The 12,648-nt window shown below is 45.5% G+C and overlaps 1 protein-coding gene across 1 annotated transcript in view; it reads right to left on the bottom strand.

The window, feature by feature from the left end:
- The window catches only part of BLOC1S5 (biogenesis of lysosomal organelles complex 1 subunit 5), a 37,782-nt gene extending 30,432 nt beyond the window's left edge, over positions 1-7,350 (bottom strand). Inside the window, exons 1-2 of the mRNA XM_065886017.1 lie at positions 7,215-7,350; positions 2,746-2,828 (exon numbers count right to left, since the gene is read on the bottom strand). Of these exons, the coding sequence (XP_065742089.1) occupies positions 2,746-2,828; positions 7,215-7,350 (219 nt within the window). The remainder of the gene's footprint in view (positions 1-2,745; positions 2,829-7,214) is intronic.
- Positions 7,351-12,648: the final 5,298 nt, after the last annotated feature.

Genomic DNA, 12,648 nt, shown 5'->3' with positions numbered 1-12,648 from the left:
CATACCACGGAATTTAAAAAATGATACATTACTTAATCCTCACAAAAACTCTGCAGTATGTATTATTGTTCCCGTTTTAAAAAAGAGGAAACTAGGCCTTAATAAAGCAAATAATCACAGCTAGGAAGAGGGATACCAGGATTTGAGCCCAGATACGTCACACGTCCAGCTCCAAGGCCCATGTTCTTTTACGCTTCAGCACAGCCCTGTCTCCAAAGAGACCCTGGAGGGCTGAACAACGCGGAACCCAGGTAACTGCTCTCCTCTCAAGCACACGCCCCTCTTCTCTCGGCCCCAGTTAACAGAGGTGTTGGCTTCAAAAGGGAGTGAGCTCTTCAATATAACATATTCCGCAGCATAAATGAAATAACACTTCTTTCATCATCCATTCAAGACTCAGTCTTGCTTGTACAGCCCTTTCACAGGAACCACCTACATTATCTAATGAGCACTCAGCCACTAATCAGCTGTGTGACCTTCCACACATTTCTTTCCATCTCTGGGCTCAGTGAAGGGGGGTGGTGGGTGGGTGGGGTTAGATTAGAGAAGCCATCTTAATTCCAAAATTCTATGCTTCTTTTAATATAAAGTAGGCCTTTAGAGATACATTTACAAACTTTTTAAAAATAAAAGCTATTTCAAATTAACCAGATTGGCAAAAAAAAAAAAAAAAAAAAAAAGATGACTTATGAAAGGATGTTGGAAAAGCCAGGTCTTAGGCCAAGCTCTGTTAATTGTGCTTTTGAATCATATTAAGTACCTACCCTACAATGCACAAGACATTCTTTCAGGCACTTTGAACACAACAGAGCATAAGAAAGGTTAAGTGTCTATATTCTAGGAAGGACAACGGGCAATAACTAAGCAAAAAGTAAGGAAAATACAGGTAGTAATAAGAGCTCATGGAAGGCAGAATTCAAGATGGTCCCTGAGAGCACCACCCCTAGGATATACACACCTCTCAGTTATTCAGTGAAACCCTAATTGAGGTGCTGCTGTATAGATATTCTGCAGGTTTACTTAAAGCCCCAGATCAGCTGACTTTAAGAAAAGGAGATTATCCCTAGAGGGCCTGACTCCATCAGGTGAGTCCTTAACAGGGATGGGACTCTTCTCGGTAAGAGAGGTTTAAAGCATGAAAGGCAGACTTCACTTATGTCTTTGAAGAAGGAAGGGGCCGTGTGGCAGGGAATATGGGTGGCCTCTAGATGCTGAGAGCGGCCTCGGCCGACAGCAAGCAAGGAAATGGGAACTTCGTCTACCTGGGCAAGGAACTGAGTCCTGCCAAAATCCTGTAAGTCAGAAAGAGGACCCTGAACACCAAATAAGAATGGAGCCTGGACAGCTCCTTGATTTTAACCTTGTCAGACCGCGAGCACGGTACCCACCGTGCTGTGCCCAGACTCTATTCCCACTAGGTTTATCCTCACTATTCAATTGTTAATAATCTTTACATAGCATGATGAGGGAACAGTCTATGGTTAATTTTCTGTCTGGGGGATAATTATTCTTACTCTACAACAGCAGTAGTAATGATGACAAAGATAACTAACAGTTATTCCTAGGTACCAGAAAATATTCTAAGATACACACACCTTTAATCTTCACAGTAACTCCATGAAGCAGATATTACTCAGATTTTGAGTCTCTTGAACCCAGAAATGGTGTCTAATGCTGCAGCTCTGTTTCTCTTTTGAGTGCTCTGTACCACAGGCTTTCTGTACTTTTAAAGGGTTTATGGAAAGGTTCTCTCCTTTTAGCAGGTTTAGACTTCCTGCTTGGTTGGAGTCTCATTTGAAAATAAAACCCCAGGAATTCTCTGACGGTCCAATGGTTAGGACTTGGTGCTCTCACTGCCAGGGGGTTCAATCACGGGTCGGGGAACTAAGATCCTGCAAGCCGCGAGGCCCAAAAAAATAAAAGAAAAAGAAAACCCCAACTTCCACAAAATCACAAAACTGCTTGTGTAACATCATTTACCATCTACCCAACAGTAGCTTGGGGTGTTACTATTCAACGCACAGTGAACCAATTATACACGTGCAAAATCACAGTCAAGCGAAACAGAATGGCAGGCTAGTGCATCAGGACTGTTGGGACATAGCACACAAGGTGGGGTGGGAGACGGTAAAGGTAGAAAGGTAGGAGCCGGGTCATAGAAGGATGCCGGGCTTTCTCCTGTAGACAGAAAATGATATCAAAGGTTTTTAAAAGTTAATGTCGGAGCGCTCTGGCAGCAGGGTGAAGACTGGATTTGACTGGGTTGATAAAGCAGGCATACCAATCAGAATGGACAGAGGTTTGTTAGGTAGCATTTGGAAGGCTTGATCATTGAATGTAACCTAAAGGGGAGGGAATAGCCAAGGGCGATTCTCATGTTTTAACTTGAGTGCTTTAGGTAGATGCTGTGGCCCCAAATGAGAAAAAAATATATAGAAAATGGGTCTGCAAAACTGACCCATTCATCTGTAAAATCATTTTTTTCATTATATCTCATTTTATACCTGAAAACCTGAGCTCAACAGACAGTAAACACCCCAGAGCAGGCACCAGAACTGGAGCCCAAGGCACCTGCTGCCTACTCTCGTGCTCCCTCCATTCATGTCAATGCCTCTGAATGCTTTGTATATTTTATGAACACATGAACAGAAATCATAGATTTTAAAACTAGGGAATTTCCCTTCCATATATTAACACACTAACAATTAGGGCACTCTTTTTACAAAATAGGTTTCAAATACTCACTTCAAATTCTTTCACAAAATAACGGGTTTCACCTTGGATAACTGGTCTGTGATCTAACAGCCTTGAATGAATTTCTCCGAGATCTGTAAAGACAAAATGAAATTCACAGTCAATCCACGCTAAGTGGCACAATCTCTAGCTTGTTTTACTCTTCCTGTTCCCATAAACGTATGAAGGTTAAAATCCAGTTCGGACTATGGATTATCCAGTCAGTAAATTGGTAAAGTACTTTTGAGAGCAATTTGGCAATATCTAATAAAGTTGAAGACGTATACCTAGCAATTTCATGCCCAAGTATGTGCCCTAGAAAAACTCTTAAACAAAGGAAAGAGAAATGCATGTTTACTACAGCATGAATATAATGTCAAAAAAAAGGGGGGACGACCTAACATACTCATAGGATGGATATTACAAATCAGTGAGTGGAAATGAATACAGCAGGGTTACATTTATTAACAAGGATAAATCCCATAAATAAAACGTTAAGCAAAAAAGCAACTTTCAGAAGGATAAAGCCATTTATATAAACTTTCAAAATATGCAAAATCACTTCCTGTTGGGACATACACAGAAACCATAAAGCTATAAAGAAATGCACGAGAACGATAAACACCAAATTCAAGACAGCGGTTACCTTAGAGGAGGGAGGGCCGTGCAATGAGAGCAAAGGGCACGATGGGGCTCTTCATGTGTGTTTATTAATATGGGTGGTGAGTGTTCATTGTAAGTCACTATAAGTCATAATTAAGGGAAAAAAAGTTCTGAATTTTAACTGTTTTTGGTGAGTCATCCCGGGGTATATTCTGCTCTCATACCACATACCATATTGTCCTGAAATTTCCTCTCTACTCCAGTGAGTATCTCAGAGACCAAATTGTTTGTATCATCCACAGAGGGTTAACATACATTTTTCTATATGACTGAGAAGCCATTACACTGATCTTGGGATATCTGCATCTGTGGCCTGATGTAATGGGAATTTACTTAGTCTTTGGAGAATTCAATTCTGTTCAGAAGTGGATAATCACCACTTCTGAAACCCTGACTGCGCTCCAGAACTTAAGATGTGGAGATGAGGGGAAAAAAGATTCTGAAACACACACGACCACAGAAATTAAGCTGGTTTTGTAATAACATTATAACAACAAAACAAACACGTTATAATAATTCAGAGTTGCAGGTATCCCAAGGATTACAAACAAATTCTCTCAGTTTAATAATGTAAAGTAAGCCACATATTTCCACATAAACTCAATCCTAGCCCTGCTACAGGCAAAGCACTCTTTTGTTGTTTAACAAGACAAAAGATATAATCCTTTGTTCTCCAAAGTGCATACTCTAACGTGGGAGTTAGACAATCTCTTCACACAAGACAGAAATAAGCACTTCAACAGACTATGAGACAAGAGAAAACACAGTAAACTGCAGATCTCTCATTATCTAATGAAGTTCTGGCCCTGAATCTGCAGACCTTTAATGTAGTATGTGGATCTCTTTGCCCATCATAAGGAACAATTTACTGCAGAGTCAATTTTTCTGGTAACACCCACATCGTCACCATTGTCACCTCACTGCTTCTCAAATCCATCCCTTCTGTTCCACCCTTGCTTGTCTTGGACTGTTTGAACAATGAGTCACACCCCTCTTCAACCCACTCCATGTACAGTCAATTCTGCTTATCTGCAGGACAGCAGGCCCTTTGTATTCTCTGATTCTGCAGTTACAAATTCACTTTATAAAGTAGGCAAGTTCACAAATGGGCATCCTGCAAGATGAGGATCCACTGTACCTGCCTGAGTGCTCTATTTAAAACACAGATCTAACCACATGACTCTTGTACTTATTGTTGTTCCATAACAATATGGAACATTCAACAAGAAGTCCAATCTCCTTAAAAGGCAAGAATTCTTCTTCGGTCTGATTCCCACGTGTAGTTTCCCAAACATGCCATGCTGACTCAGGCCTCCACACCTTTGCTCATGCTCTTCCAAACTAAGTCCAAACTATCCCTGCCCTCTTTTCTCAGCTACTAACCCTTTATTCTTCAAGACTCAGGTCAGACACTCCATGCCCCACGAAGCTCCCCGTCTCCTAACAGCCAACCACAGCCCAGAAAACCTCAAAGACCTGGGGCCTAAGTATTGAAATCATTTATTTATATATTTCCCTTTCCCTAGACCCTGGCAATAAAACTCGACACGTATATTTTCACAATCGATAGTCTTCAAGTGAGATGAACTAAAAACAGATTTTCATACTGAAAATAGTAAATGGTTCCACAAAAAAAACCCAAGGAGGTTCTAGACATATTTTCAATTATAACTCAATTTTGAATTAACCTGAAAAACTTCCTTTGACTTACCTTCTTTTAAAGAAAGTACTACATCTGAAACTAATATATTGTAAATCAACCATATTTCAATTAGAACAAAAGTACTACATCAAAATCACAAACTTCTGTGCATCAAAGGACAAAATCAACAGAGTGAAAAGGCAACCCATGGAATCGGAGAAAATATATGCAAATCATGGCTGTAAAGTGGCTAATATCCAGAATAGAAAAAGATCTCCTATAATTCAACAACAACAAAACGCACTACCTGATTAAAAAATGGGCAAAGGACCTGAACAGACATTCCTCCAAATAAGATCTACAAACGTCTAGTAGGCACATAAAAAGATGTTCAACATCATTAACCTTAGGGAAATGCAAATCAAAACTACAAGTTACTGGGACTTCCCTGGTGGTCCAGTGGGTAAGACACCGAGCTCCCAGGGCAGGGGGCCCGGGTTCGATGCCTGGTCAGGGAACTAGATCCCATGTGCCGCAACTAAGACCTAGCACAGCCAAAATAAATATTAAAAAACAAAACTACAAGATACCACCTCACACCCATTAGAAAGGCCACTACCAAAGAAACAGAAAATAACAAGTAATGTTTAGGTTGTGGAGAAACAGGAACACTTGTGAACTGTTGGTGAGAATGTAAAACGGTTCAGCCACTATGGAAAACAGCAGAGTGGCTGCTCACAAAGTTACAAACAGATTTATCATTTGATGCAGCAATTCAGCTGTGGGTATGTATCCAACACAACTGAAAGCAAGAACTTGATATTTGTACATCCATGCTCACAGGGCCAAAAATGGGAAGTAATCCAAGAGTCCATCCATGGGTGAATGTACACCCAAAATGTGGGGGTTGTGTGTGTGTGTGTATACAATGAAATATTTGAATCATATTCAGCTTTAAAAAGGAAGGAAATTCTGACACACGCACTATTTTACTTATATGAAGTACCTAAAGTAGCCACATTCAGAAACAGAAAGCAAAATGGTGGCTGCCAGGGGCTGGGGCGGGGGGAAAGGGGAGACTGGGGAGTCCGTGTTCAATGGGTACACAGCTTCAGTTTTGGAAGATGAAATAGTTATGGAGCTGGATGGTGGTGACGGTTTCACAACAACGTGAAACGTACCAATGCCACTGAATTGTACGCTAAAATATATTTAAGGGAAACTTTATATTCCATGTATTTTACCGTAATTAAAAAAAATTTAAGTAATAGTTCACTAAGATTGCACATGTAAACAATTATAATTAAGGCCTAACACCCATGCACTACGCCCACACTAACTAGATTTGAGACACCCTGAATTCTACACAAACCTGACAGATACGGTTAAAATGCAACAGGCATGAACACGAGGATGCCATTCCCTGGGCAGCGCTGAGGGGCGCCGGAATCCTACAAGGGCTTCAACACTACAAGACAGTAGGGCTGCCGGCTGAAGCGAGGGGTTAAGAGAGAACGGAGATGAGGCGGTGCGGTATTTAACTGGCAAAGATCTTCCTGCACGAAACAGCTGTTGAGAGCTTGGAGAATCAAACCAATTCAGGTTCTGTGAGAATCCGGGCTGTAGCTAGGTTGTAACCTTCGCCCAGCTCAAAGCAGACGGGACGAGTGGACATCGGTACACGTGTTGGGGGTCTTTCATGTTTTAAGATGCCTTCATGTTCTCTCGTTTCCACCCTGCACGACCCAGGAGCAGACAGGGTCAGAGCGAACGACCTAGGCACACACCTCCTAAGCGGCCTGCCTGGGTGCGCGGGCTCTTCCCGACTCCCAAGCTCAGGGCATCACACGTGGGTCGCGAGCCCGCGTCCACGGCAGCTCCACGCAGGGTCCCGGGCTGGGGGAGGGGAGAGGGCAGCCCGACGGCTCTCGGCTGCGGCTTCTACGAGGAAGCAGGAGGGGCTAGGGCGGTTTGCTGTTACTGGGAGGCACCTGGCGCGGGGAAACAGGCGCCAATGCGCAGACCCCTCCCCCACCCACCCACCTACCGCCCCACCGCAAACGCCAGGCCGCCCGGGAGCCGGGGGTCGACGTGGGGCTCGGCCCCGGGTCAGAGGACGCCGCCGGAGGTGGGGCTGCGCTGGGACCACCGGGCCGAGAACCCTAGTACTCCGTACCCTTGATAATGAGGTGGGCTGGCGAGCCCGCGGTCCCCAGCGAGTCCTTTTTCTTGCCGCCGCCGCCGCCGCCGCCGCCGCCGCCGCCCGAGGCGGCCTCACAAACCACGGGGGTCTCCGTCCCTCCGCCGCTCATCCCGGCCAGCTCCGCCCACCCGCGGCCGCGCTGCGCCTGCGCAAACCTACACAGTCAGCTTTCCCCGCGCGGGGTTTAGGCGTCATCAAAGGGCATCGGGGAAGCTGAGTCTACCCAGCGGCCGGTTCGTATAAAGCCACTATGGTGTGGCCAGGGATGTGAGCTTGAAGAAGCCGGTGCCGCCATGCTGGGTTAGGGCAGATGCTGCCGGAATAGGAAGGTGTCTGAAAGTTAGAGCTAAATTTATTCCTCCCTAAACCTGCTGGAATTTATCGTGGTTTAGAGAGGTTGGCGGAGAGGGGATCTAGTCATAGATGAATATGAATAATAGTGGTGTAAATACATTATTTATATTATTACCTGCCACCAGTATTTAATGGAGGTTGTTGACGTGCGTGCTTTGCCACATTTGCTCATCATGGCAACTGCGGGAAACAGTTTTGTCATTTCTTTCTAACAAAAGAAGAAACAGGATTAGAGATTAAGTAATTTTCCCAAAGCACTTCTCAGACTCATTCATGCCCATGTAAAGAGCAAAAACGTCTGTTCTTGGCATTTGTATTTACAAAATCTCAACCAGTTGTTATAGGGGCTAAGATAAAATAAATGCATCTCATTATGGAAGGGACCATAATTTGCTAGGCTGCTTTGATTCATAGCCCTGAAGAGACAAATCTGGTGCTGACAGATTTGCATCTAGTGCTACTGTTTGGTAAACTCCTTAGAATTGATCTTGTATTCTCAACAAGCTGTCATTCCCTTCCTGGCACAGGCCTTCCCCCATAGCCTCTCCTTTAGCTCCTCTCTGAAGTACCTAGATAATAGTAATTGATGCAATTTTCCTGAGGTGTTTCGAAGATGTGAACCCACCCCCACCAAATGGAAGATGTTAACTACTTGATGACTATGAGCATGTAGCCCCAGGCCTCCCGGAGCCTAAGGACTGATAAGGTTAACCCCTGTGACACCACCGTGTTCCTTCATCATCAGCCAATCAGAGTATTGTGCATGCTCTGATCGCGTATCCTGCAGACCCCTCCCCCCACCTTGCACTTGGCCTTTAAAAATGCTTTGCCGAAACCCTTCAGAGTGCAGGAGGCTTTTTAGGACATGAGCCACCTTGTCTCCTTGCATGGCCTTGCAATAAACCTTTCTCTGCTCCAAACGCCGACGTTTCGTCGGGCACATGAACTTGCGTTAATATTTGTGCCTGTTCAAACGACAGACGGTGCAACTTTTCACTGACTCCTTCATCTCCTGTGTGTTCACCCAGCGGTTCTTTCTAAGAATCATCTCTTAATCACTCCCTTCTCCCTCCTCTCTTCCTGCACTGTCCTTACCCTCAAGGGTCTCAAGTCACCAACATTTACAGTCTAGGGCCTTGTATATGATAGGATGGAGTTAAGTGCAGCACATGTGTGGGACGCCTGGGGGCAGGAGGTGGCCAGGAACGACTTCCCAGAGGAGGTGTATTTTGTCTTCAGAACTAAAATGTTGTGTAAGTCATGCGGGGTGCGGTGAAGATGGAACTTGGGGTTTTCCAGCACAGGAATAACAAAGAGGCATAAAATAGATGAATTCATAAATAGAATGTGAACTTGGTTAATTGCATGTTATTGGGTCCGGCTTCTAACCTTTTATTTCCCTCGCTTTGGCATTAACCTCTAGAAAACGTAGTTATTTTTAAAGCCCCTGATTATCCTCCCCACTTCTAGGCACTTTTCGTATTCAAGTTTTCTTCTGCAGCTGCCAGACTAAATCTTCTCTAAGCTTGGCTTCTTAGTTTCTTTGAACTACTGAAAAACCTGGGAAGACTTGATACTGAGCAGGACACTGTGGGGCTCCTGGGCACAAAATTCTGTGTCCCTCATTACTCGATTACAGAAAATAGGCTTCATTCAGCCTCCATGACCTTCCCAGAGTTCCAACTAGCAGGTTCAAACAGTTGCTAATTAGGGAAGGGCGGGGATGCGGAGACAAGGGAGGAACAGTGAAAAGAAACAGTACTGTCAGAAGTTCCTTAATGGACCAGTGGATAAGACTCAGTGCTTTCACTTCAGTGGCCTGGGGTTCAATCCCAGGTTCCCCTGGTCTGGGAACTAAGATCCTGCAAGCCACGCAGTGTGGCCAAAAAAAAAAATAGTGCAGCCTTGGGGCAGGGATACATAACAATATCTTTTCAGACACTGAAACCCCTACCAGGTGGGAGAAATTAACCATAATAAGCACGGTGACCCCAGACCGGTTAGAACCAGAAGGTTGACGATGCTGACTCCCACTTACTTCCCCACCAACCAATCAGAAGAATGTCCACGAGCTGATCACGCCCTCTTTGAATCATTACTCTAAAACTTCTCACTATCCCCTCTAGATTGGGATACACAGTTCTGAGAGCAGGAGTCTACTGTGGCCTCCTTTGCGTGGCGCCTCCTTTGCGTAGCAAAGCAATTCTCTTCTACTTCACCCAAAACTCTGTCTCCAAGATTTAATTTGGTGTCGGGGTACAGAAGCCAGATTTGGCTTCAGGCTCCCTCTAGTACAGTGAGATTGATAGTTCTCCCACATTAACATGGCTGTTAAAGTTACAGATTCTGGGTTCTGCCTCCCCAGATTCTGTTTTCAGTAGCTCTGGGGTAGCTGCTACCTCCCCGTACCCAATTGCGAGTTGATTATGATATAAGAATTCTGTAAGGAACGGCACCAAAAACGGAGGAGCGCTTAAACAAGCTTTATTTGGGAACGCTCCAGGGCGAGGTTCACTGGTCCGAGAGAAAGGGGCCAGAGAAGTCGCGCCCGGGTGCGGGCGCTAACAAAATGTATAGGGGTGGATGCAGGGGACGTCTTGCTGTGTGAAGCAGCCCTTTTTTGGTAATCTCCCGGGTGTTGTGGCAATGTCAGGTGTCGGTTGCATCAGCCTCAGAGCCGTTGGTTCCGCCCCTCGGGGAGCGGGAAGACCGGGGCCGAGTGGTGTGGCAATGTCTGGTGTCGGTTGCATCAGCCACTTTGGCGGGGGTTCCTTCTGGCTCCCTGGGCCCTTCCCCGGACCTGCCGGCCTTACAAATTCCAGGTGCAGTAGTTAAGACTTTGGAATCAGACAGAACTGGGTTCAAATTCTGACTGTGCCACTTGCCTGATGTTCCTTTTCTACAGAATAGCAATAAGATATCCATATTATAAAGTTGTGATGGTTAAAGAAGTTAATACCTGTAAAGTACTTAGAACAGTGCTTGGCACAGCAAATGCTCAATAAATACTATTTCAATAACCTCTATCTCCTGTTAAAGCCCTGTATAATCTCTTTCTCCCAATTCACCTTTATTTGCCACCACTATAATGTCTTGCACGTGTTTGGCGCTTTACAATTTATAAAATGTCATCACACATAACATACCATCTTCTCATTATTCTAGTTAGGATAAATATTAAAATACCCATTTTCAGATACAGAAGGTAAGGATCAGAGAATGGGGGAGAGTCTCTAAGATGGCTGCGATGTTTCCTCCCTTCCTGCCCATCAAGAGACGGAGTTTGTTTCCCCTCCCCTGGAGTCTGAACTGACCTTGTGACTTGCTTTGATGGGTAGAACATGGTGGGCCTTAAGTCACCTGGCAGCTTCTGCTTTTGCTCCTGTCAGGAAGTCTAGGCTGTCCTGCTGGGGAGAGGCCGTGTTGTGGAGAAGCACGGGAAGATGAGACATCCCCTGTAGAGAGAGGCTTTATAGGTGAGAACGGAGGCCCCCTAGCAGCCAAGTGTGAGGGAGGCCTTCTTGGGTCTTCCAGCCCAGCCATCAGCCAGCTGAATGCAGTCCCATGAACTGCAGTGGAGTGGATACCACCACATGAAGCCAGAAAACTGCTTAATCAACCCACAGTGTTATGGAAACAGGAGGGAAGGGGGCAGGGCACAACCTCTAAAAGAATGACATAGGGCTTCCCTGGTGGCGCAGTGGTTGAGAGCCCGCCTGCCGATGCAGGAGAGATGGGTTCCTGCCTCGGTCCGGGAAGATCCCACATGCTGCGGAGCGGCTGGGCCCGTGAGCCATGGCCGCTGAGCCTGCGCGTCCGAAGCCTGTGCTCCGCAACGGGAGAGGCCACAACAGTGAGAGGACCGCGTACCGCAAAAAGAAAAAAAAAAAAGAATGACATAGCCACTGAGGATATGACAAAAACTGGCTAGAAACCATAAGACGGCGGAAGATTCGACTTCCAGGGGACCTTGAGTCTCATTATACGCTCACTGTAATACATCAGGTAAATGACACACGCACCAGCGCCATGACAGTTCTGAGGCTGACTATAAAAGGCCAAAAAGTGGGCGGTGGCCCAAGTCCTGGAAATCCCCGCCCCTTCCCCCAAATAGTTGGAATAATCCTCCCACTCATTAGCCTATGAAATTACCCAGCCCTTAAAAACTAACCACCCCATATTTTGGGGCCTCTCGCCTTCTGAGATGCCCCACACTCTGTGTGAAATGTGTTTCTCCCAGGGCCACTCTAGCCGTTTGAGACAGCCCGCATTCTATGGAATGTGTATCTCCCTAAATAAATTCACTTCTTACCTATCACTTTGTCTCTCACTGAATTCTTTCTATGCTGAGACATAAAGAACCTGAGCTTCATTAAGTCCTGAGACCAGGTGTGTGATTTCAATTAAAAGACAGTGGGTTCCATGTCCCCATCTGAATTGTGCAGTTTCACTATGAGAAATAATAAATTTTTGTTGTTTTAATCCACTAAGGTAGGTGTGTGTGTGTAAATCATGCCCACCTCTTATAGAAAGGATTTCACATGGCTTACAATGATCTGTAAATGTACTCCCACAACGTGGTACCATAGTTATCAAATAGCAGAACGATGGTCAGAGCCCTGGTCTATGGACTTCAAGGCTGGTGCATTCTAAAACAGCAGAGCTCCATCAGCTGGGGGTGGGGTGGGGTGGCGATGTGGTCTCTCCACTGTGTCATGACTGTGCCAGACATTATTTCTGCCTCTTTCTTTTTTTTTTTTTGCGGTACGCGGGCCTCTCACCGTTGTGGCCTCTCCCGTTGCGGAGCACAGGCTCCGGACGCGCAGGCTCAGCGGCCAAGGCTCGCGGGTCCAGCCGCTCCGCGGCATGTGGGATCTTCCCGGACCGGGGCACGAACCCTTGTCCCCTGCATCGGCAGGCGGACTTTCAATCACTGCGCCACCAGGGAAGCCCTGCCTCTTTCTTTTTAGACACCCCCTTCCTGGAATGTTTTCCTTGCCCCTTCTGCCTGTTCAATGAATTGAATCTACTTTATTTTTGTTGTATAATAAAG

This window comes from Phocoena phocoena, chromosome 10 (assembly GCF_963924675.1).
Source record: "Phocoena phocoena chromosome 10, mPhoPho1.1, whole genome shotgun sequence".
NCBI classification, from domain to species: Eukaryota; Metazoa; Chordata; class Mammalia; order Artiodactyla; family Phocoenidae; genus Phocoena; species Phocoena phocoena.
The sequence above is the reverse complement of the archived record's forward strand: the minus strand, read 5'-3'. Positions and strand labels throughout refer to the sequence as shown.